This window comes from Erpetoichthys calabaricus, chromosome 15 (genome assembly GCF_900747795.2).
Source record: "Erpetoichthys calabaricus chromosome 15, fErpCal1.3, whole genome shotgun sequence".
NCBI classification, from domain to species: domain Eukaryota; kingdom Metazoa; phylum Chordata; class Cladistia; order Polypteriformes; family Polypteridae; genus Erpetoichthys; species Erpetoichthys calabaricus.
The window spans coordinates 95,824,456-95,851,275 of NC_041408.2; the positions used below are offsets into that span (position 1 = coordinate 95,824,456).

The following is a 26,820-nucleotide window of genomic DNA, read 5'->3' on the forward strand; positions in this document are numbered from 1 at the left end:
GCCTGCTCAGCGCCCGTCACTCTGCCACATATGTCAAACTGTCCAGCTCCGTGCCTACAATAGAGCCTGCCTTCCACTAAGCAAGCGACATGAAGACGAAGAAGCACTCCAGACAGGTCAAAGACAAAGTCATGGAGAAGTGTTGACTAGACAACAGTTTGGTTATAAAAAAATATCTCAGACTTTGAATATTCCTCAAAGCACCACTAAATCCATTATAACAAAATGCAAAAAAATAAGGTACCACTACAAACCTGACAAGAGATGGCTGCCCACCAAAACTCACAGACTGGGCAAGGAGGGCAGTATATCAGAGATGCAACAGTCCTCAAAGATAACACTGAAGGAGTTGCAAGAATCCACAGTGCACATGGAGTATCTGTCTGTACGGCCACTTTAAGCCGTATACTTCACTGAGAGGGGCTTTATGGAAAAGTGGCCAGATAAAAAAGCCATTGCTTAAAAAAATTAGAAAACATGTTTTAAGCTTGTCCAACAGCATGTGGTGGACTCCCCAGACATATGGAAAAATGTTCTCTAAAACATAAACTAAAATTGAACTTTCTGGCCATCATGGGAATTGCCATGTGTTGTGCAAATGCAACACTTCCCATCACTCTGAGGACACCATTCCCACTTCAAAGCATGGTGGTGGCAGCATCATGCTCTGGGGATTTTTTTTTAATCAGCAGGGGCACCAAAACTGGTTAAGACTGAAGAAGAGATGAATGGCACTAAATACTGGGCAATTCTTGAGGGAAACCTGTTTCAGTCTGCCAGAGATTTGAGACTGGGACAAAGATTCACATTCCAGCAGGACAATGACCCTAAAATACTGTTAAAGCTACACCAGAGTGGTTTAAAGGGAAAAGATTAAATGTCCCAGACCTCAGTCTAATTGAGAATCTGTGGCATGAGTTAAAGATTGCTGTACACCAATGCAACCCATCTACTTTGAAGGAGTCCTGAGAAACAGAAATCCCTCTGGCTAGATGTGGTAACAGAGACATTCCCCAAAAGACTTGCAGCTGGAATTGCAGCAAAAGGTGGCTCTACAAAGTATTGATTTTGGGGGGTGAATACCTATACACACTCATGATTTCTGCTTTTTTGTCTTAATTATTGTTTGTGGCACAATATTTTGTACCTTCAAAGTAGTAGGTTTGTTGTGTAAATCAAATTGAACCAAATTAGTCTATTTATTATTATCTATTATTTATTTATGTCAAATTTATCTAACCACTCAAAAATCAATTTTAATTCCAAGGTGGTAATGTGACACAACAGGGTAAACACAAGGGGGAGGCATACTTTTGCAAGGCACTATAATGGAAAACTAGTAACTTCCACAAAGACAATAATTTGGGGGAGGAATCTGAATCCATTTCATGGTCTTAGCTACCAGTGCTAACCACTATGCTACTCACTATAAATAAATAATGTTATAACATTACTTCCAACATAAAAATATGGAAAAATTCACTTTTTGCAACAGAGATTGTTAAGTAAAAATTACTTTAAAAATGTAGACACACAATTTATTATGTGTCAATTCAGAATACTCTTATAACAGTATCCTTTGTATTTAAAATGTGCAAGCATATGTCACTGTAATCTACTAATAAGGAACAGTACACTAAATACTGGCCTAGTAAGCAATATGATTTCAATGGAGGGCTATTTTTACTGTTGTTTTACATGTTAAAGGCTATGTGAAGAACAGGCAATGAAACAATATACATATTATAAGTTAGCTGAAAGTCTCATTCATGTAACTGTAGACTTACAGTAAATCCTATTTACTGTATGATAACAAGCATTTGCCATACTAACCTCAAAGTAAAGGACCATGACATATTCTGTCCTTAAAAAGTGACTACAGAGTAAACCAAAGAGAGGCTATACAAACCAGTTTAACTTTTTCAGATTTTCAGTTGATCTGTCTTGCTTTAATTTCAGTTCTGGGATTTTTGTGCCATATACCTTAAGAATATTAAATTACCAGCCTGGATAAAAGCTGCAATATGCCAAATTGCTTGTCCTTTAGTTAAACATTATGCATTAATAAATAAGAGTTTTTGTTATTTTTAATAGTTCCTAAATACCCAGATTGTTATTGCTATGTTCAGATTGTATATATTATTGCTTATATATCTAGTTTGTCCCCAGTTCAACTACATTGTTAGAGCCAGGTTTACAAAATTGAATTAATTCCTACATAATAAGTTTTTAATAATATTAACATTGTTTTTTTAAATACTAAGGGGCGCTGCCCCCTGCTCGCTTCACTCACCCATCCCCGGATTTGGTTTACCGGATATACAGTTTAAACAGATTGTTATTTTCATGGGAATTGTTACATATGCATTTTTTCACTTTTATTTTAAAACTTTTGTAAAAACAATACTGTACTTGTCCTTTATTTCTGGCCCCGGGCATGGTTAAATCTCTTTCTCACAGGACGTATAACTCTGCTCGCGTTGTGAAGGGGGGCGGCTGAACGCACGCTACGGAGAAGTGGATGGATCATCTGCTGGCTTGTTGCTGCTGCTGCTGGTGAGCTGTGTATTCTGCTTGTTACGCTGTGCGTCAATCATTTCAAAGCCCGTACAGCAGCTGTCCTTTTGCCACTTCACGTCTCTGCCACTCGCGTTGTGAGGGGGGGCTGAATGCATGCTAAGGAGAAGCGGTCGGATCATCTGCTGGCTTGCTGCTGTTGGTGAGGTGCGTGTTCTGCTTGTCGTTGTTTTAAGAGCTGGGAGCACATGAAGCGTGTCTGCCAAAAGCATTCCAACAACTGCTAGGTTAGATGTCCGTGAACTTGTTTAATATGTTGTCTCACTGCCTTGTCTCGTGTGACGTTAAAGTGTCTCTCGCAGGACGTCATATTGTCTTCTGAGAAGATCATGTCTCATCTCCCTGGTCTCCCTTCCAAGATTTTTTTTTATAATAGAGAGATTATAGACACAAGGTTTATAACAAAACGTTCTCTTACTTGCTCACAATTCAGATTCACAAGGGGTCAGAGCCTATCCTGGATCAGCAGCTTAAGATGGGGTGCCAGTCTATTGCAAGTCCATCTCACACACATGAATAACTTACAAATGCACATCATCCTAACATGCAGATCTTTGGGATGTGGGGGGAAAACTAATGGAGAAAAGGAGGGAATGATCAGATTCCACTGACAGCGACCGAGTTTGGAGTCAAACCTAGGTTGCTGGATCCACAAAGCAGGAGCGATAGCCCTGCAGCATCTTGGCACTCACAAATAATTAATGTAAATAAATAGTAAAAATAAATAGTGATTGAACCCAATTACATAATAGAACTAGACACAAGTAACATTGAATGTACTTGGTCTGAAAGGCACAGCATTGCGTATCATTTCTTAGCTAAGAACCTAGGCCTAGGTACAAAGTAAGAACCAAAACCAGTACAGAGGTAGACATTCTGAGGTACAGATGTCTACAAACTAATTCAGAGTCAATTCAGAGGTGCTACATTAACCTAAGATATATGTCTTTGGAATATGAGTGCACTACTCTTTAGCCAGACAAGGAATATACAAAATTCATACTGACAGTGACTGGAGCCAGGTCCCTGAGGATATGTGACAGCAGTGCTCACCAATCATATGCTATGCAAGCCTTCATTTTCATGTATTTGAACTAAGACTTTAAATTTAAGTACCACATCATGCACAAGCTAAAAGATATTCTAGAGAAAACATTGGTCTTTAATGTTGAATGAACTAGAGATAGCTAAAATATTGTCATGACCACAATATTGACAACTTTTCTACAATTTACAAATCCCAGTTCTCTTATTTTGTGTAGACATCAGGATTAATGTTAACAGACTTGACCAAGCACACTGGTGCTAGTAGTGTGCAGCTTTAGTAAATATTTATGCACATTTTAAGACTGATCTTCCTGCAGTATTCTTTTATGTGGAAATATTCAGAGAAAGTGGTAAACATAGATGAAATGAAAAAAATTGTATTTTATAATTATGTCCATTAATTTTTATATTCCGTTTTTTTCTAAAAGGTCCCTGACCATTTTCTCTAAGCAAAAAATGTGTTCATCCATTTCCTGTGGCGAAAGATTTCTAATTGAATTTGCCAATTCAAACAAGTATTCTGTGTTTCGCCCACTTGGTCCAACAGAATTGTAAATCTGTTCAGCGATAACTTCCAAAGGTGCAGGGCCAAGGTAATTTGGGTTTTCATGGGTTCCTATGTATAGAAGTGTATCGAAAGGTTCAAGTGAAGGATCCTTAGGGTAAAATGTGGTGGTTGCAGTCCTGTATCCTCCTTTTTCTCGAAAATCAAGTTGCTCCTTCACTTCTTTCTCTCGTCCAGCTGGAAGTTTATAAGCAACACCCCAGACACAACCCTGAAAAACAACATTGTATTTTTTAAACATTCAATTGTATTCAAATTCTCTTATTAAAAAAAGGGAAAAAAAAGATATTTAAATTGTAAAACAAAAAAATGATGTTTTTCTATTTTAAACAAAGAAAACACATTTAGTTTAATAATTAGATATTTTAATACAGTGATAATACTGTTCATATGCATACATACATGAATTAATACTTTAATTATTTGACTGGGCACTGTAAAGCTAATAATAACACAAATCACTAAAATACACTGTCTAGACAAAAAAAAATGTCTCCTTCTGGATTTAACGAAGCAAACAGGTAAGAGCCTTCCATTGGATGAGTACTGCAGTGATTAATATGTTTCAGGTGCAACAAGTTATTTAAAGATAACTGATGCAGTAAGTAGCTTCTCATTTCTTAAACAATCAAGCTGGAAAACATACCCTGTGGTCTAAGAAAAGATGTTACGCTGTTTCAGAAGGGTCAAATTATTGTCCCTCATCAAGCAGAGAAAACAACTAAGGAGATTGCTGAAACTGCTAACATTGGGTTAAGAACTGTTTAATGCATTATTAAAACCTGTAAGGATAGTGGTTAACCATCATCTTCAAAGAAGAAATATGGTTGGAAAAAAAAATCTCACTATGTTTAATAGTGAAAGTATGAGTATTACCACATGCACAAAACGAAGAGAACTCAAGGTATTAGGACAAACAGCTGTGTAGTCCTAAGAATACCACTTATCAGTGAGGCTAATCAGGACAACAGGCTTCATTCAGTTTGCGAGGCAGCATAAAGATTGGACTCTGGTGCATCAGAGAAAGGTGATGTGGTCTGATGAGTCCAGATCTACCTTGTTCCAGAGTGATAGGCACATCAAGGTGAGAACAGAGGCGGATGAAGTGATGCACCCATCATGCCTATTGGCTACCATACAAGCCTGTGTGGGCAGTGTTATGATCTGGGGTTGCTTTAGTTGGTCAGGTCTAGGGTCAGCAACGTTATGTGCCAAAAAAATGAGTTAGCTGACTACCAGAATATACTGAATGATCAGGTTTTTCCATCAACGGATTTTTTCGTCCCTGATGGCATGAGCATATTCCAAGATGGCAATGCCAGGATTCATAAGGCTCAAATTGTGAAAGAGTGGTTCAATGTGCATGAGATTTCATTTTCACACATTATTGTTCACCACAGAGTCCATCTCTTAACCCCATTGAGAATCCTTGGGATGTGGAGTATAAACCTTAACCCCCTGAGAATCTTTGGGATGTGTTGGAGAAGTGGTCTAACTTTCCCATCATTAATACAAGATGTTGGCAAAAAATTTATGCAGCTTTGGACAGAAATGTTGTGACTTTGTATAAGCTTATCGAAACAATGCCACTGTGAATGTGTGAAGTAATCAAAGCTAAAGGTGGCCCAACAAAATACTAGACCGTGTGACTTTTTTTTTGGTCAGCCAATGTATATGAAGTAAATGTAACATTTAGTTAACATTTAATAGAAATATTGTGTTACTAAGAATTACTTATAAACTCTTTGAAATCGCTTCGTTTTTTTTTTTATCCAGCCCCTCCTGACTCATCGGTACAAGAAATACGATATACCACTCGATGCATCTGGATGTTGTTATGTAAGATGGCAAACTTTTTGGGTTCTCCCTTTTTTTGGCCTTTTAGACCTGAGAAAAATCTAATTTTTAGTCAATTTTCAGACCATATTTTGTGCAGGAAATTCTAAGCTTATGATAAAAAGTAAACAAATAGGTGTTTTCAGTAAATATGATAAAAATGATTTGAACTTATGCATGCTACATCAACAGACACGAGGGGTTCAATCCTTAATGGTATAAGAGGGGTCAAAGTGAAAAAACTGAAAAAAATGGGTATCGGTAATATAAGTATGTGGAGTGACATTCTATTCTTTTCTTAGGTTACAGATCATGAATATGATAATATTTTTGATAGTTTATCCTTTACTAGGGATCTAGCTTTCTAGGGACCTCAATCAGAGGGTAACAAATGACACATTTCTATTACAGTTAAGAATGTTTAGACTTTAAACATTTCAATTGAAGCAGACAGTTTAATATTTCAATACATTGTATTGCAGAAGGCAAATCAGAATCTATCATGTATGAGTTATATTGGGCATGACCAATGGAAGGAAGCTCTGGACAAGACCCAGGGCATCTCAGATTTCCACCACAGAGTCTGGATTTGTAAACTGCTGGATTAGACTGGAGTTTAAAAAATGAATTCAGTGATGGAACAGGTTGTAAATATCAAAATAATTTCAGAATCCATATTGAAATACTCACTTGAAGATCTTCAACGAGTGTAACAACCCGACCAGGCTTTAAAAAAATAAAAATAGAATTAATATAGAAAAAAAGTAAGTTGCAAATGAAACAAAATTTAGAATTGGGTATTGTTGCTGTCATAACATACATACAAATGTTCAAAATGTCAGGTATTAAAAACATTCAAACAAAACAAAGTCTTTAAAGAAGAATATGCAAAGTTTGTAACTGAATAACATACAAGTCCTCCTTTATTATTTTCTTATATAAATACGCTACCGTGGCTGTCCGTTTGTCTGCCCAGGAATTTAAATCACCGGTAGTTCACAAACCGTTTTATCTATAGACCTGAAATTTGGTACACATATACTTTGTGACGTCTACTATCCACTTTCGGGGTGATGATTGAACTCCAAGGTTATTCCTCTTTTTTATTTTTATTTTATTGTATTGTAGAATCAACTCTTGGGAGCGGCACGTTATCGTGCAATGCACCGTTACTGGTACTGGTGCTGCATATTACCATTAAAAATGCACATTTTATGCTATCTGCATTTTATTTTTTTTGTGTAAGCACTTTCTTTTAGCTCTTTTTTTTCATGCTGGGTACTCTCCTTGCACTAAGTTAAATATGAAATACGGGTGAAATTCAAAATTGTATCACTAAATACAATACATTCCTATTATTACTTGTGAAAAGTGCATACAAGCAGCCTGATGGTGCAGTTAATAGTACTGCTTCTTCACAACTGCTAGGACCTGGGTTTGATTGCTGGGCCAGTCACCGCCTGTTAAAATTTGGCACATTACGCTGTTGTTTACATGTGTTTTGATAATGGACAGCAGTTTTTTCCATTATCCCAAAGATACATGTAATGAATTGATAACCTGATGCTGGTTTTCAATGAAAAAAACATGGGAAGCACAGGGGTGGAATGGTCAGCATTGCTGTCTCACAGCTATATACTCCTGGGTTTGAATCCTGGGTTGGGACATTGTCTGAGTGGAGTCTACAATTTGTTCTTTTTGTCTATGTGGGTTTCCCATTAGGTGTGTTTATCACATTAAATAGCAACTCAAAATTGGCTCAGTGTGAATAAACAGGGTTTCATAGCTTGCAGCGGACTGGAGAAATGTCCATGGCTGGTTGCCATCTGCAACTCCTAACTCAATAAGTGGGACAAAAAATGGACTGATAGACAGGTAAATGGATAAGAATGTCTAACATACACTGGACTGAAATCTTATGCAGGGTTAGTTCATGCTTTGCATGGTGCTGCCATGATAGGCTTTAGGGTTATGTAGCAGTAAAGCAAAATCAGAAAATAGATGGACAAGGGAATGATTAGTTGAGTATAATTGATAAATTTGTATACAGAAATTGCAATTTAAAACATTCACAATGCTTTTCAAAATTTAAATAAGAATTTATGTCTATCCGGATATTAAAAATAAAGTTTTAAAAATAATAGCATGCAGGGCAAGGTCATAAATGTTTTCAAATAGAGCGGCAAGGATGATCAAATAACAGGGGCCAAGAGGGCAGACTTAAGCAGCTTATGCTGTTCTCACTGAAAACAGAAGAGTACAAGAACTATTTTAACACTATGCATGTGCAGAAGGATTACTGGTAAACATTAGAGCAGATAAGAACAGTCATATATTTATTTAACCAAATGGAGCTGAGGTGGATCTGTGAAAAGCTTCATTTTCATTTTAAAATGTCCTAATACACTTTAGCTACATTAGCTGGACTATCTTTTAAACGAACTTATAAAAAAGATGGCTTCATTATTAGTTCCTCATGTCAAATTTTCAAAAAAGTCTTCTAACAAAGAACATAATAAATAGACAGAGAGACAGACAGATGATACTTTTTGTCCCCAAGGGGATATTAATGTTTTACAGAAGCTTAGAAAAATTATCTATATTATAAAAACAAACAACAACCCCACAAAACCTACATAAGAATTTCTAGCTTGGTTAATACAGAACAACAATAGAGTTGTAGGGGATAGTAAGGTGGTCAGACCTGCCATGAAATAAATCCTCTGTTAACGGAAAAAAGGAATGAAACCACCAAAAGGAGAGGTCAGTTCTGAAAGTTCCTTACAGCATAATGGTGAGAACTGCCAAAAAGAAGACATTATTTTTGAAAGTTTGTTACGGGGCACGGCGTGAAATGAGACATACTTAATGTTTGTAAGTACAGTGTAAAGGATGAGCATGGGAAATTTGGGCTTCCTACGTATATTAGAAGTCACAGAAATAGTGAGGAGGGGTTCCCCCTATCTATATATACAGTTTAGGGGTACACCTGTTTCCCCCCTTGGGTGTTGCAATAGAACATGAAACATACCTAACTTTTGTAAGTACACTGCAAGTAATGAGCACACGAAATTTCAGCTTTCCACCTATATGGAAAGTGGAAGAATTAGAGATGGGTCAATGAGGGCTTTGCCTTTTATATGTATAGATTATATTATATTATATTTTATTTTATTGTATTATATTATATTATTACATTCTGCATGAAAACATATTTTCTCAGCCACTACTATAAACATGGGGTGAGTAACACAAAACAAATCTCATTTTGGGTGGAGAATTGCTTTACATTATGCTACAGCACATTTGATATGACACGGTTTCTTTGCCTTCTTTTGAATTCCTGGAATTTATTCTTTTGGTTCATTTAGTAGTAGTTATTGAATATTGTTGACCCTTTAACGTCATGTTTCCTGGTTTTAGATGTTTTGGTTCTGTATTCTTGGTTAGGAATTTGGACTGGCTTATTTATTCTTTGGAGTAAATAATTTTGTTAAAGGTGTTGATTTTGTTTCTTGCATTTACTGCTTCTTTTATTTTGCCCCCTTTCGAGTATTTTAGAATTTTGTATTTCATTGAAGTTGTGCTTCTTTCCCTTCTGTAATTTCTTTGATTTTGTTTTGCATTTCTGCCTCCTTTGAGATTTTTTTCCTTTGAGGGTTATTTAGTAAAAGTTTGTATATTTGTGTTCCTTTACCCTTTTTGCATGTTTCTTATTGCCCATTTATGTCTTTTGTTTAGAAATAATATTATTTTGTTCCCTTTTGTTTAATTTTGATAATTAAATACATTCTTTAATTATGTTTGTAGAGTGGGTAGAGTTTTTCTGCAAGTTTCCCTCTCATTTTTATACTTTGTGGCAATTATTATAATGCAGGCTACTAAGTTTTTACATAAACTATTTTTCCTCCCTTCTGAGACTTGCCTTTTCTGCCTTTTTACTTTTTTAAAAAGTAAACACTCTTTGAACAGATACAGTAATTTATGCTAAAAATATTCTCCTGAATGAACTTCCTTTCTGCTTCCTGAGACCGAGCAGGCCCTATATTCAGGAATGAAAACAAGTGTAGCTCGTGTAAGATACACACTATTACCTATATGCACATGTACTTGTTAGCAGGTACAGTAACTAGAAACTGTACTGTCTTTTTTGATATGATCAGGTTCCAGTTGAGAATGATTTTTAAGTTAGGAACTCTTATCAGATCTGGGTTAAGTCAGACAACTTTTTGGCACAAAAAGAAACAGTTTTATTGTGGTTACAAAATGGTTTAATTCAGCAACACATGACAAAAACAAAACTTTAAGGGCACTAGGACATCCCCTTGGCAGAATGACCTTCATGAACTCTGCACAGACAATATTATAGTTGGATGGTCTTAAGATAGGAATTATACCTTGGCATTTAGGGAAGCTTACCCCAACCCTAACCATTTAAATGGTGTAGCAGAGTGGGTTGCAGGGATCACAAAAAGGCAGATCTAAACAAACTATGGTGTCTTGCAATTATGTGTAGTACAATACACTGGCTCAAAGAAACAAGAGTAGGCAGGGTTGTTCTTCAGGAAAGCGAGTTGTAAGAATGACTCAGCACTGTGTTCTCATGTGTGGTCTACTGCTTTAATAAAGGAATTCAGTCAGCCTGCTTGCCTCATGCTTTGCAGCATTTTATGCCTCAGAGGAGAGTATTTCCCATGGAATTATGCTGTATCATTAAAACTGTCTTTTTAATGCAAGTGTGCAGATTGTCTCTTACTATGCCTGGACATTTAAAATATGTTTAAGAAGTGTAATAGGCTGCATAAATTAATATGATTTAGTTTATACACACACATACCCTCTCTTGGTGGAATTAATCATGGGTAGGGCACTGGTCCATAGCCTGTCATACTCACAAACACAAGGTCAATGTATAGTTACGAATAAATGTAAAATGTACCTCATTAGGATATAGAAAGAAAACTAGAAAATCCTAATAAAAATCAATACAGGCACAAAGGAAACATGTGAGCATCACAGAGGTGTTGCCCAGGGTGGGATTCAAAGAGTTTTTGTTCATCAAGATACATACAATTAGACAAATCCAGAGGTTTTAAGGAATGGTCCATATTTTACTATTAATAATTGCTCATCACAATTTCAGTTTACATGTACATGTGGAAATAAACTTAAATTTGACCTTAAACTTTTATTTAAGTCTCCTGGAACTAAGAATCAGCAGCACCTAACCACTGCCCCAGACTGACATCTATATAAATTATGTAATTTTTAACAGAATGATTTTACAATATCTTTCTGTTAACACAAAACCCTAAATGAACACATCATTTTTTTTGCATAGAAGAATTGCGCTAATTTGCAAATGTAAATGTAGTTTATTATAGTGTGTTTTAAATTCTCAGATTGGAAAAGAACAGCCTCTTTTTTCTATTATTGGTTTACATTATCTTTGTGACTTTTTCAATAAATACCAAGTCAAAATAATTTCATTAATATAAATCAAGTGAAGTTTAATGTAATTATCAAAATGTGGCATTGATTATAAATGCATATGCTGGTTTGACACTTCCTGTGCAGAACCATACAAACTTTCCCTATGATGCACTTGTTTTTTTAATCAGCGGCTTCACTTTTTTCAAAGTTCTTCCAGTTTCAGAACCTGTCCAATTCAGGACTGGAAAGAAAGGTGGAATTTATCTGAGGCACGTCAAGAACTACAGCATGAAATGTCAACCCTGGACAGAATGGAAGTCCACACATCTTGCATGATAAAAAAATACTGAGAAAATGAAAAAGGCAGTTTATGCAATAGAATCAAACCATGGTAAAACAGATTGAAGCTCTAAGAGGCTGTTGTTGAGGATAGGGTAATAAAAGAATTGAGGACAACGTTTTTCATTAAGTAAATATACTTAGTAAATTTTTAACTGTTTCTTCCCGTGAGTTCCTAGTGAGTAACTGAGTAACACATTTTAGTGATTATTGTCTAGCTGTCTACAGATCAGAAACAGCAATTTGAATCTGGTTATCAACGTTCAATGACATTAATAACAGCACATGGATATGACTTTTCAAAGTGAAACCACACCCCTGGGGCTGAAAGATTGCCGTGTATGTAGACGATCAGTATGGTGAAGCACACAGCTGGCCTCCTTATAAAATGACTGAATCTCACAAAAATGTTTTGCTTGTTTCTGTTTTTAAAGCAACATGGTTACACAGTTTTGCAATATTTATGCAATCTCAAGACGCAGATCAATGCTCAATAAGGCTCTTGGCTTGAAAAAAGGATGTACTTGGTAAGTTATATGGCTTTTTGTTTTCACATTCAGACTCTGGCCCCATCACCCATATTGTAAAATGTAAAACAGGCTAGACATTTTTTAAAATTTATTAAAAAAAAATGCTTCACTTTAGAACACAGTTTCATGTGGCAAATGAATATGTGCCATGTTTGTGAAAAAATAACTTTTGACTTGAAAATTACTGTACTCCCAGTATCTTTTTAATAAATGTAATTTATTGAACTGAATTGAAATAGAAGTTTGTGCAATTACCCACAGAAATTAAAAATAAAAGTTACTTCATAAGTATGACATGTACAGCTGCAAACAATGTATATTTTTAAAAAGTAAGACATTACCAGTATCGATATGCAAGTATTGATATAAAGGTAATAAGGATGATAATATAGCAGATCACTTGGTTAGTAAGCTGATATAGTAATTGTGTTGCCGTTGGAACTATCAGATAGTTAGAGAATTGAAGGAGAGGTCAGTTATATAATAATCAGTCGATCCGTTTTCTAAAGCTGCTTTGTTTAAGTACAGACTGGCAAAGAGCTAGAGACCACCTTGGCAGTCACAGAATGAAGAATGCATCAATATAGGACAACCAGGTGCAGTACATCACAAGGCAAAATCATCCATACACTGACACTCAGGAAAACTTGAAGAATATCAATTTTTTTTCTTAATTTTGTGTTTGACACATTACTACTATTCACCAACAGTAATGTATGTTTTTCTTGTGGTCTTCTGTTGCACTAACTAATCTTTCTTATTTTGCAACTTTTGTGCTTAATTTATTAATAATATTTCTGAATGCAACAAATAATATTGGAGATTATGAGTTAAATATGTGCAATATTTTTATACCAAAATGTGCTTATACCTTGAAGCATTTATTTGATCATCTCCGTCATAAAGTTGTATATCCATACTATGCATATGGTATATTTGTTGATTGCTATACTTTAATTAAGTTTTACATGAATTCTGTTTGGGCGGCGCGGTGGCACAGTGGGTAGCGCTGCTGCCTCGCAGTTGGGACCCCTGGGGACCTGGGTTCGATTCCCGGGTCCTCCCTGCGTGGAGTTTGCATGTTCTCCCCGTGTCTGCGTGGGTTTCCTCCGGGCACTCCGGTTTCCTCCCACAGTCCAAAGACATGCAGGTTAGGTGGATTGGCGATTCTAACTTGGCCCTAGTGTGTGCTTGGTGTGTGGGTGTGTTTGTGTGTGTCCTGCGGTGGGTTGGCGCCCTGCCCAGGATTGGTTCCTGCCTTGTGCCCTGTGTTGGCTGGGATTGGCTCCAGCAGACCCCCGTGACCCTGTGTTCGGATTCAGCGGGTTGGAAAATGGATGGATGGATGGATGGATGAATTCTGTTTTTATAAAGTACTTCCTATTTCACTAACTAATCTTTCTTATCTCACAACATTTGATACCTAATTTATTAAAGAATTGCTTTGATGATTCAATTAAAAACGGCTTAAACAATGAAAAAATATGTGGAGATGATATTACCGTTTCCACCCTGTTTAATATCTTCTGGCTAAAAGGTGATGGCCAAATTACTTTTTTATTATTTTGAATCACCTTACGCAATTTGCTTGTGTGCTCTTTAAACGACCTTTCCTACTAAGTTTGGTCTCAGATTTACTTGCATAACTACAGCAAATCTTTTTGTTTTACTTGTGTAAGAAAGCAAAGAACTTCGGCGTAATTAAAAAAAAGGTTGTTTTTTTTTATACAGTTTTAGAAAATACATTTTGCATAACGAATAAGTAAGCATCTACATAACAGTGACATGAAAAGTGACACAAGCTGGTAACTGAAGCCACTTAGAAAGCAAACTGTGACAATATACGGACTTCAGTTGGAGTGAATGAACTAAATCATTTCTAAATTCAAACTCTCGCAATGGCATCATCATCAGTTATATTTTGGGTGGAAAATCTAGGCTGATGCAAGAATTTTGTTCCGGTACCGGCTGAAATGCACGAATCATTATTTTACATAATGATTATTATACACATTAATATAAATATAGGCGGTTCTAAAACAAGAAATACAAAGATTGGCTTCGTCTCCTTGAGTTTCTGAATTGTACGAGGGCCGTTCAAAAAGGTCCGCACTTTTTAAACTCTGTTTATTAAGAATTTCAAAAACAAATTACATCACTTTTCTACATAGTCACCTTCGTTTGCGATGCAATTTTCCCAGCGTCGTACCAACGTTTTAGTGCCAAATTACTACTCCTCCCGCCTTCACCTTTTCCACCGAAAACTGTGCGGAAATTTTCAAACATCCCTCATATTAAGCAGGTTTTTAGAATGTTATGCTATGTATTTCACCTCAAGTTCGTCGGTTTTTCTGCACTGCATCGTTGAATAATGATAGCAAAACACAACAAATGAAAAGTTGCGTGGAATTTTCGAATATCAGGGATTTAACAATAACCCAAGAAATTCACGAGCTCCACACTTACCTTTCCTGGTACACCACGATGATCCGTACTTCCTTGCCAGAATCTCCGACTGTAACCTGTAACATAACCAACGGTTTTTTCATCGTAAGGAAAATCTACCTTCCAAATCAAAGAACCGTAACCAAAAACCCACATTTTGTTAGCAGCACAAGAATATAGCTCCGTGGACTGAAGGTGACAATTTTTGTCGTTCCTCGTGAACCAATGTCAGGGACCAAGTAGGCAGAAATCTGAACAGTCCTTGTTTGACAGCCAGTCACTGGCCAAGTGCACAGGGGTATTTTCTTTCTCAAGGAGGCGTGGCTTAGAAAACGAAATGCAGACCGGGACCTGTAGTTTACTTTTCTTATGGGTATAATACAGCATAACATCTAAACGTATGTGTTTAGTTTAGTTTTATTCCGTATTAAATAAAAACAGTATTCGGAGTCACACCATTAACAGCTCAAAGCATAATCGTGAAATATTAAAAATACAATAACCAGCTTGCCGCGTACCTGACGTTTAGTTGAGGCGGGACGTATCTGTTGATTAACCAATCAAATTCTAAAGACGCTTTGAGAGGCTGCGTGAGGAGGAAGTTGGACAACTGGATGTTTATCAGAGGGATGCGGTAAGTGAGCAACATTAGAAAGCAAATTTAATTAGTCTATATAATACGAAGCCCGATAATGTTTGATATGTAAAGTAAGATATTACTGACGTTAGGAAAATTTTCTTTACACGGTAAAGGTGTACGTTAGCGGCGTATTTGAGCGGTGTTTCTTGCTTTTTGTTGTTACTTAGTGAGCACGCGAGTTAAGGAATATTATGCATTTAAGTGCAATCGCCACATGGTTACATTTTGGGATTTCACATTGTCACTTTGGAACATTCTTAGAAGGTAATATTAATATATAAAGCTTAATGCATTTGCATGCGACTATTGCTGCTAAAGTAAAGTATTACTTGTCATCACCTTGCAAATAGGTTAAAAAGAATAACTAGCTTTTTCAGGTCGTTGGTCTGTTCAGAGCTTATTGGATATTCTTTAAATTTAACTGAATTCCTGTATTAAGTCTGTTGATTTCTTCCATTTGATGCAACAAATAATGTTCTCATTCATTTTTTAGGTTCTGTGTTTTTCTCTGGAGCAGTACCAATGAACTTCGGAGAGGCGTACAGGGATACATGCTCAGTGGTTGGCATAGCTGCTAGAGAAGACAATCATAAGGTTTTAGAAAAGCTTATCAAACAAGGACGTCGCATTAATATCGCTGATAACAGAGGCTGGATGCCAACGCATGAGGCAGCGTACTCTGATGCTCACAAATCCTTACGGTTGCTGATAAAAGCTGGTAAGCCTACTTTGAACTGATATCCGAAGGTGGTTTGATTTCAGTTCAGCTTTTTTTGTCGCTCGTTTGTAGCTTTCGACGTCTACTTACCTGTTCATCAATATGTGGTACTGATGTGTTTTATACAAGGTGCATTTTAATGATGTTCTAGCTGCCAAACCAGGAGTTGTATAGCGTATTAAGGTAAGAGAGCAATTATTTTTGTTTTTCAAATGTTAACTGTTTTGTCATTGATGCCTAAAATGTAAGTGAGTTATCCATCATCTTCACTGCCTTGGTTATCAGTTTCACAGCTCTCACGAGTCTAGAAGTTGTTCTTTTTGTGTAGATAGATAGATACTTTATTAATCCCAATGGGAAATTCACATTCTTCAGCAGCAGCATACTGATACAATAAATAATATTAAATTAAAGAATGATAACAATGCAGGTGAAAAACAGACAATAACTTTGTATAATGTTGAATGTTAACGTTTACCCCTCCGGGTGGAATTAAAGAGTCGCATAGTTTGGGGGAGGAACGATCTCCTCAACCTGTCAGTGGAGCAGGACAGTGACAGCAGTCTGTCGCTTAAGCTGCTCTTCTGTCTGGAGATGATACTATTAAGTGGATGCAGTGGATTCTCCATAATTGATAGGAGCCTGCTGAGCGCCCTTCGCTCTGCCACAGATGTTAAACTGTCCAGCTCCATGCCAACAATAGAGCTTGCCTTCCTCACCAGTTTGTCCAGGCGTGAGGCGTCTTTCCTCTTAATGCTGCCTCCCCAGCACACCACTGCGTAGAAGAGGGCGCTCGCCACAACTGTCTGATAGAACATCTGCAGCATCTTATTGCAGATGTTGAAGGACGCCAGCCTTCTAAGGTAGTATAACCGGCTCTGTCCTTTCTTGCACAGCGCATCAGTATTGGCAGTCCAGTCTAATTTATCATCCAGCTGCACTCCCAGATATTTATAGGTCTGCACCATCTGCACACAGTCACCTTTGATGATCACTGGGTCTATGAGGGGTCTGGGCCTCCTAAAATCCACCACCAGCTCTTTGGTTTTGCTGGTGTTCAGGTGTAGGTGGTTTGAGTCGCACCATTTAACAAAGTCATTGATTAGGTCCCTATACTCCTCCTCCAGCCCATTCCTGATACAGCCCACGATAGCAGTGTCATCAGCAAACTTTTGCACATGGCAGGACTCCGAGTTGTATTGGAAGTCCGATGTATATAGGCTGAGCAGGACTGGAGAAAGTACAGTCCCCTGTGGCACTCCTGTGTTGCTGACCACAATGTCAGACGTGCAGTTCCCAAGACGCACATACTGAGGTCTGGTGGTTAGATTCCATAACTGTGGTAGCACCTTGCTTGGTTTCAACCATAGAAGCAACTTCATTGTATTTCCTATTTTACAGTTGTTTCATAAATAGATGATTAATCACACATTAATAAACAAGATGGCTTGTTGAATAACTGCATCCTTGATAGGGCAGAACTTCCAGTTTTTGTCTTGTTTCTTCTATTGAAACTCTGTACACAATGAAACTTTTGAACCCCATAAACTCTGCATGTTAAGTTAGATAGAATTCTTTATGTCATTATGCATACACATAACGAATTTTTTTTTTTTTTTGGTAGGACTCGGCTTAAGGCAGAATACTTGCATACACAATACACTATATATAATAAAATAAACAAAATAAGTATAAAAGACAGCAGCAATAAAACATTATCAAGTCTAGAATTTTCCTGAGGTAGTACGCCTGTAGAGACCAGTGATCTGTTAAAAATATGTGTGTAAAATTTCTTGGACATCCACTCAGTAGTTTTGGAGTTTTGTATGGTTGTTGTGTTGTTGACCCTCCCTTTAAGATACATCAGTGAAAGTGTTGAGACTTAATGCATCCGATGCTTTAAATTGCATGAATAATACAGGTAATGTAGATACAGAATTTCTTAAAAGTAGACACAGCCATTTTTCAGTGATGCATGATTTTTGTGTTGGTCTGCAGTCGCACAACACCCACCACACCCCCTCTCCCTGCCATCGTTTCCATGGAATCTTTAACAAGGAATGAAGCCTTTACTACTTGTAGGGCCAAGCCTAAACAAGATTCATTACCATTAGATGAATCATTTTGGTGCTATTTTGGTTTGGCCCTTTTCATGTGATAGTTTTTGATATGCCATATATCTTATATTTTAAAGGATAATTTTGGTATTTTGTAAGCCTAAGTTGTTTCTTCATAATGATAGTATATATTAGTTTGCCACATGAAAATGCATTTAAAGTGAACAAATTTTATACATTTTTAAAAATAACTACACCGTTCTTGTGTTTTATAACAGAGCCAATTGATACTGGGGTTCCATTATAAAGAAAAGCCTAAAACTTAGGAAAGACTTTCATTTTTTAATTGTGTGCCCTAGAACATAATTTCAAGTGGGATTTTAATATTTGTCATGTTATGAAGAAATAACTTTTGACTTGAGAAATACTGAACTTATCCTTTAGTGGGAACAATAGCAACCTATAAGTAAAATTTTTGTGAAAATCGGTTTAGCATACAATTGCCTTACTCTGGCTTCTTCCTGTGTATAGCATTTTCTGGATAACACTTGGAATTGTCTAGGGATCATTGATGAACAGAAACATAAAAGGAGCACTGTAAAAGAAATAACAAAAAACTATTTTAGACCTAAGACTTAAGGTTAATTGGTAATGAAATGAACCTGAAGTAAAGTTTTGCAAATGAATATTAAATACCATTCCAAAGGAGTCTGATGATAAAGCGTTCAGTTGCGTAGATTTTCGAAATGGGTTCAAAACAGTATCAAAGTGTTTGGATCCCTCTGAGCACTGTTGACAAATAAGAAGAAATGAAAAGTGCACAGCACACCACCTGTTCGGCACTGAAACCATTATGTCTGTCAAAACTCAATAATAAACAAGATGGAGGCTTATGAACAAAGTCTCTGAGAGGCCAATGGTTACCTTGAAAGAACTAGAGTTCACTAGGTGAGAGTAGGATAAAGTGGTATTCGTCAGTTATTTTAAGAGCTATGTGTAACACTGGTCTTTAAAGAAAGATGGCAAGAAATTAACCATTTCGCAGAAAGAATCATCTATGAAGCCAACATTTATAGAAACATTTATAAACGTTTTGGTCGGTTCAGAAGTGATAATACATGCACACCAGATAAACAGGAAAAATGCATTTGTCAAAAAAAAAAAATGGATTTATAAAACCTGGCTGTACATATTTCTATGCAATTTACCCATTATAAATCACAATCACCTTGTAAATATGCTTACATGAATGTACCTTGAACGCTGCCTGAAATATCTATATATGGAGCATGCAATTCAACTGCATACGTATGCAATCATGTTGCTGCACAACTTCATTGGCTGGTAGAGCAGCCTCCCTTCTGATGTATCTGTGTTTCACAGCTGAGAGTGCAAGACCATGCGCAGCATTATAGTGCCTCTTCTGTGTGTTTTGGGGGTACGGGAAAGGCATAGGGTGCCAGCGCCTGACCAGATAGTCACTATAACCTGACACAAGTAATGCCATGATTTCTAGCACAACAAATAGTAGAGGCATTATGAAAAACTGAGGATTTAGCCTGTTACCTTACCAACAAGTCAGCTAAACCTGGTACTGACACATCTTCCAAAATTTCTTTAACTTAAAAATAAATGAATCACAGTTTGAACCAGGCCACTGAGACACAACGTTTTTCAGCCACATCTTGGTATCACTTTTGCATTAATGCAATGCAGCTGTGCATAGTTAACAAAAAGCAACTTCATTTTCACTTGCTTCTCCTTATTGCAATATGAATGCAGTAAGTTGTCTGATTACGCTTGGAGAACCGCACACCGGTAAAAATGGCATTTTTATGTTGGTGAAAACATGCTTTATGTGTGTATACCCACACCATACAAAAGCTGGATGTGGCACCTCTACAGTTTGTTAATGGCTTCCAGTTCAGCAGGCATGACGGAGTGAAGACTGGCAGAGATATTCCTTACCTGTTGGCTAGTTCCTTCAGAAGTGACAGCAAGTAGTCGATATAAACTAAAAAAATAACCAAAAAAGTTCTTCAGTGCAAATACACAACATTGGCCTTCTTGAAAGGGAACTAAAACACAGTCTGTACATCATATTTATCACTTTAGAGGTGAAATATATTTATCACGTCAATGCACATTATAGTAACGCCTTGGTGATACAAGTTACAGTGGTGTGAAAAACTATTTGCCCCCTTCCTGATTTCTTATTCTTTTGCATGTTTGTCACACAAAATGTTTCTGATCATCAAACACATTTAACCATTAGTCAAATATAACACAAGTAAACACAAAATGCAGTTTGTAAATGGTGGTTTTTATTATTTAGGGAGAAAAAAAAAAATCCAAACCTACATGGCCCTGTGTGAAAAAGTAATTGCCCCCTGAACCTAATAACTGGTTGGGCCACCCTTAGCAGCAATAACTGCAATCAAGCGTTTGCGATAACTTGCAATGAGTCTTTCACAGCGCTCTGGAGGAATTTTGGCCCATTCATCTTTGCAAAATTGTTGTAATTCAGCTTTATTTGAGGGTTTTCTAGCATGAACCACCTTTTTAAGGTCATGCCATAGCATCTCAATTGGATTCAGGTCAGGACTTTGACTAGGCCACTCCAAAGTCTTCATTTTGTTTTTCTTCAGCCATTCAGAGGTGGATTTGCTGGTGTGTTTTGGGTCATTGTCCTGTTGCAGCACCCAAGATCGCTTCAGCTTGAGTTGACGAACAGATGGCCGGACATTCTCCTTCAGGATTTTTTGGTAGACAGTAGAATTCATGGTTCCATCTATCACAGCAAGCCTTCCAGGTCCTGAAGCAGCAAAACAACCCCAGACCATCACACTACCACCACCATATTTTACTGTTGGTATGATGTTCTTTTTCTGAAATGCTGTGTTCGTTTTACGCCAGATGTAACGGGACATTTGCCTTCCAAAAAGTTCAACTTTTGTCTCATCAGTCCACAAGGTATTTTCCCAAAAGTCTTGGCAATCCTTGAGATGTTTCTTAGCAAAATTGAGACGAGCCTTAATGTTCTTTTTGCTTAACAGTGGTTTGCGTCTTGGACATCTGCCATGCAGGCTGTTTTTGCCCAGTCTCTTTCTTATAGTGGAGTCGTGAACACTGACCTTAATTGAGGCAAGTGAGGCCTGCAGTTCTTTAGACGTTGTCCTGGGGTCTATTGTGACCTCTCGGATGAGTCGTCTCTGCGCTCTTGGGGTAATTTTGGTTGGCCGGCCACTCCTGGGAAGGTTCACCACTGTTCCATGTTTTTGCCATTTGTGGATAATGGCTCTCACTGTGGTTCGCTGGAGTCCCAAAGCTTTAGAAATGGCTTTATAACCTTTACCAGACTGATAGATCTCAATTACTTCTGTTCTCATTTGTTCCTGAATTTCTTTGGATCTTGGCATGATGTCTAGCTTTTGAGGTGCTTTTGGTCTACTTCTCTGTGTCAGGCAGCTCCTATTTAAGTGATTTCTTGATTGAAACAGGTGTGGCAGTAATCAGGCCTGGGGGTGGCTACGGAAATTGAACTCAGGTGTTATACACCACAGTTAAGTTATTTTTTAACAAGGGGGCAATTACTTTTTCACACAGGGCCATGTAGGTTTGGATTTTGTTTCTCCCTAAATAATAAAAACCATCATTTAAAAACTGCATTTTGTGTTTACTTGTGTTATATTTGACTAATGGTTGAATGTGTTTGATGATCAGAAACATTTTGTGTGACAAACATGCAAAAGAATAAGAAATCAGGAAGGGGGCAAATAGTTTTTCACACCACTGTATTATACAGTATGTGTAAGTCATCATTTAGCTGGTTTAAATGCGTTTCCATACGTGAAAAGAGGGTGTTGTCATTTCCCAGTTGCTCTGAAATGTTGCATACTCATGGGTCAGAGTTGCTGTGTATATGCACATGTTCCCACATCAAGTTTTCTTTTATAAATCCCAATGTTTTCTTGGAAGTCGCATACATACATTTCAAGCCTGTTTTTGTGTGTCCACAAGCTACATAAATGAGGCCCCTGGAGTTTATCAAAAGAGTAAAAGTGAAACATCTTAGATGTTGTGGTCAGTTGAGACTCTGTAGATGGCAAAAAATGAACAATTCCTCAAACAGAGTCATCTTAAAGCCAACATAGAGTTCACCAGAGCACATAAAACACACAGAGGGCAGATGCTGTTGCTAGACTAGACTATCTGTGGTTCAAACACAAGGCATACCATTTCTTTAGTAAAGTATACAAGGGGTAATGTCATGTTAAGGAATGCCTTCTATAAGTAGGACCTGAACAGCTTTCTAGACCTGAAGGGAAAATGGATGGAGCACAGTCCTAGAAAATATTACCATGGGGCATGTTTTAGTCTGTTTTTTTAAACAATAATAGGGCAAAAGGACTTTGGGATGGCTCAAAAGTGTCTCAAATACAAATTCCAAATATAATGTGCAACATGATCATAAAAAATAAGTATACATGCTATATACTTATACAAGTAGTGAATTTCACCCTTTGACTGTGATTTGTAATCTGGCAAATAACTAATTATGTTTTTAAATGTGTCTTGATTTGTATATGAATTTCCAGTAAGAATACAAATTGGGTTGATAATCCATTTCATTAGAACAGTTTTTTAAAGTATCTAAATATGTTTGCACAACAGTTTAATTGTCCTTGAGGGAAATATGAATTTCTTAATTCTGATTCAACTGTATTTATAGTTTGGCCTTTAGACTTACTTGTACTTTTTGAAAAGCTTCATTTTATTGTTGGGTACAGCAATTTAAATGTAAATGGAAAGTTTATTTCTTCATCGGCAACTGGGATATAAGAATATCTTTGTCCTTTTGGCTTTTCCTGTTACCACAGTTAACTATAACAAAAAATGAGATTTTTTGGTTATAGATTTTGTACCATTGTAATGTTAAAGGGCATTTAAATTTCATCAACATACCATAAGTGTTCTAATAGTTGATCTGAAGATACTCTGTGACAACGATAAAACTTCTGGAAAGATCTGGCATTTTGTAGGAAAATGAATAGTTCTTTTTATCCTCTATCACAGTAGTAACAGATGTAAATTCTCTTGAATATACTAGAATTTTTTTTTTTTCTAGATAAAGCTGAATTAGTACTTCTGGTGATCTAGGACTGAGACTGTAATAAATATTATGTTTACAAAAATGATAGAGTAATATGTCCAGTATACAGAAAGCTTTATTTAAAATTTTGATAAATGAACCTAGATACATATTTCAATAAATAAAAAAATGAAAACATGTTCATTATTTGTCATTATTAAATTTATAAGATGCTGTTCAAACACATTTAAAAATGTAGAATTTTAGTTGCTGATCTGTCAATCTGATCTAATTATTGTCTAACAAACTATTTTGATGAACATTGTAGAACACTTTCTCTAATGCACTGTTTCAGTTTGGTCAGACTTTTTATAGTTTCCAGGGGCCTCATGTATAAACGGTGCGTACACACAAAAATGTTTCGTAAGCCCGTTTCCACACTTGCATCGCCGTTTCCACACTTGCAAACCTAAACTTGGCGTAAAGCCACGTACATTTTCAAGCCAGCTAAATGCTTGGCGTATGCAACTTCTCCATTCGATTTTGCAAACTGGCGGCACCCAGCGTCCAACAAGTGCTTTTGTTCCAGTGTGGTTTCCCTTTCTTTTTTAGATCCACATCCCTGACATGGCTTTATAATATACATTGAAATTAACTGCATATTGTTTATTAAATTAAGTAATTAACCTGTAACAATATAATGGTCCACAGAATGGTCAAACTATTCCAAATACCATAGCTACTTTAGCGTTGATACTCTTACTGTACCACCTTCTTCTTCTTTCAGCTGCTCCTGTTAGGGGTTGCCACAGCGGATCACCTTTTTCCATATTACTGTCACTGCACCACTCACAGTATTTATATCACTGTATCTGAGTGTGGAATCACAACACTACAGCAACTGATCGGAAAGAGAATTATCGGTATACAGCATCTAGCACACGCTGCCTCAGCCATGCTGCCTATTTGAACTGCTTTGATGTGACAAACGCTTCAGAGTCTTTCCTGTACTGACCTCGCAGTTCAAAAACAGTTTCATCCTAAGAACTATAAACGCAATTAATCAGTCCATCAAGTGCTCCTTGTAGAACTGATTGTACTTATAAGTACAATTACCTTAATGTAAACTTGTGATACAGTTATAATATTGCACAACCTGAGCCACTTTATAAAGCGTATATTTACATATGATGGCAATATCATTTTTAAGATGAAATGCAGCAAAATATGTTTATTACATTATTCAGATAAAGTGTTAACATCATTTAAATAATCTGCATTTTTAACAATTAGACATGTGAGGACACGGTGTCACAGCGCTAGCAAGGTGCTGGTGCCCCGTTCAAGGAGTGTTCCTGCCTTGCGCTGTATTCTTGCTGGGGCTGGCGCGACACTGGAAGGATAGGTGGATAGAATAATTAAACATGTACTATGAAGAGATTTCAATGTTCCTTAAAAGTTTTGAAGAATCGGAGTTCTAAGCTTACAGATGGCTTAACGTCTATTACAGAGCTGATTGTGTGGTGATTGGGTACTTGGAGAAAGAAAAGCAAGGACAGGAATTGGGCGTTAGTACATTTGAAAGAATCAGTACTGTTGCAATAAATTATTTCATCGAAGGTCGCGCACAGCGCAGCAAGCATCTTGTGTGAGGCAGGAATAATCTCTGGATTGGGTGCGAGTTCATCCCTATCACTGCGCCACCGTGTTCCCATGTTTAATACATGTTTTAATTGATATGATTACTGAAATTATATCAAGTATACATCTCAGTATTTAAATTATTCAGAGAACTGTAATATCACGAATGTAATGGATTCTGTGTCCTGTTGGAGGAAGAGAAAGCCCGTTTAAGAAGCACGTAGTGATTCGCACACACAGAGCACATAGAAGAACATATACTAAACAAAGCATTTAATGTGCTACTGTAGTTATGATGGGATTTGAGAAACTAGTAAATTAAACGATTTAAAGATGAAGTTTATATTGTTCTACTTCAATGACAAAATAAACTACGTGATTAAAGTGGAAATTTCAAGATTAAAGTTAACATTTCTAGCTTTTTTTCCCCCACTGTGTCCCTATTTTTTTTTCTTTTCTCTGTACCATAATAAGCTTTTATATGACACTCAGACGGTAGGCTACGACTTGCCTTTTCGCGGCGACTTTGATATCTGACAACTTCTTTTTATTTCGGGCATTTTGCGACATTGTGAATTATAGCTTTCGAGATTCTCTGACACTCTGTCACTTGATCAACTTCCTTTTGCTGTTTATATCACTGTTTAAACCAACAAATTTTTCTTGCCTCGACTTCTTATTCGCTGAAATTCTTCTATTTTCCCCCATGCTTTTGCCATTGCCTTTTCACCGAACGCTGAGCTTAAGGGCTATTTATATTGATTTGCATATTCAAAGAGGCGTAATTCTGGGAGGAGTTTGGGAGTGGCAGCAGGCGCATGCACGTGCGTAACTTTTTCACGCTGACCGTGAGTTTTGTAGCGGAAGAACGTGGAAGTTGGTGTAAGCACAGATTTATGCATCTGGATGCTTTTGTCCGTACGCCACGTTATAGTGTGAATTCTACGTACAGCGTTATGTATGAGGCCCCAGGTGATGTCAAGTGAGAAAGTTTTAAGATGTTATATTCAAGATGTAATCAAGAGCAGATTAGTTATTATTTCATGGTTTTTCTCCAAAATGTTTATATATTAAAAAAAAAAAAAAAAAAAAAACACAACAAAAGTACATAACATTGTAGACTTTTCATATCCATTTCCTTGGTATAAGCAGGATTGTGTCTGTTGGTAATGACTTTCAGTCTGTCACTGCATCATCCACCAGGGGAATTTTCTGATTTTTGAGGGTCATCTGAAGGATGCGCAATGCAAGAATGTAGGCTTTTAGATTTTTGTCCACACTCAGTTAACTCCTGTCCAAAAGGTTGTTTTAAACCTCATTAAATGGATTTTCAGCCAAGTCAAAAATCACTTCTAGGGTCAAGTGAAAGCCTTTGGTTTCTCCTTACATCAATGCTTTGTGCTGAAGTAGCTGTAAGCTATCACCCACTTTTAAAGGGTCAGGTTTCCAGAATAGGATCCATGCTGTCTGCATTATTACATGAGTAGCATGATCACATACATTCCCCTCTGAGACTGTGTGTCCTGTTGTGATCTTTCCTTCTTTAACATCATTTTCTATATAAGTAGAGGGTCAGATAACCTTGGTAACAGCTAAATTCCTAGTTGCACTTTAGTCTCTTTAATGGTGATGCTTTTGTGTTGAACTTCCAGAGCACTTAGCACTGACGCGCTGTGGTCCACCAGGCTGGCACCGCCAGCTGAACCTGACACAGACACAAGTTCACGGCACGTGGGTTTTATTTTTTCTTTTTCCCTTGTGAGAAATTCCTTCCCCGTTCCCCACAAGTATAACACAATCCCAGCACAAGCACAGCACAATACCATGCGTCTCTTCCTTCTCTTTATCTTTCTCCACCTTCACTCTTTGGGTCAAGCTTCTTCGCTCCTCTTCTCGACTC

At 37.0% G+C, this 26,820-nt stretch overlaps 2 protein-coding genes across 4 annotated transcripts in view; one reads left to right on the top strand and one right to left on the bottom strand.

Moving 5' to 3' along the window:
• Positions 1-3,714: 3,714 nt before the first annotated feature.
• On the bottom strand, positions 3,715-15,055 carry chac2 (ChaC, cation transport regulator homolog 2 (E. coli)). 2 transcript variants are annotated; one of them, XM_028820684.1, is made up of 3 exons: positions 14,794-15,055; positions 6,716-6,751; positions 3,715-4,400 (listed from the first exon to the last, which is right to left on the bottom strand). In XM_028820684.1, the coding sequence occupies exons 1-3, from the start codon at positions 14,926-14,928 to the stop codon at positions 4,029-4,031; spliced, it is 543 nt and encodes a 180-aa protein (XP_028676517.1). In that variant the 5' UTR covers positions 14,929-15,055; the 3' UTR covers positions 3,715-4,028. The 2 variants fall into 2 exon arrangements, with proteins under 2 accessions (XP_028676517.1, XP_051775379.1); XM_051919419.1 differs by lacking the exon at positions 6,716-6,751.
• A 290-nt stretch (positions 15,056-15,345) lies between these two features.
• The window catches only part of asb3 (ankyrin repeat and SOCS box containing 3), a 212,410-nt gene continuing 200,935 nt past the window's right edge, over positions 15,346-26,820 (top strand). Inside the window, exons 1-2 of one of the 2 annotated variants that reach the window (XM_051919409.1) lie at positions 15,346-15,406; positions 15,906-16,130. In XM_051919409.1, coding sequence (XP_051775369.1) covers positions 15,935-16,130 — 196 coding nt within the window. In that variant the 5' untranslated portion in view covers positions 15,346-15,406; positions 15,906-15,934. Of the gene's footprint in view, positions 15,407-15,473; positions 15,677-15,905; positions 16,131-26,820 lie in introns of those variants that run through there. The other variant, XM_051919408.1, reaches the window with a different exon arrangement.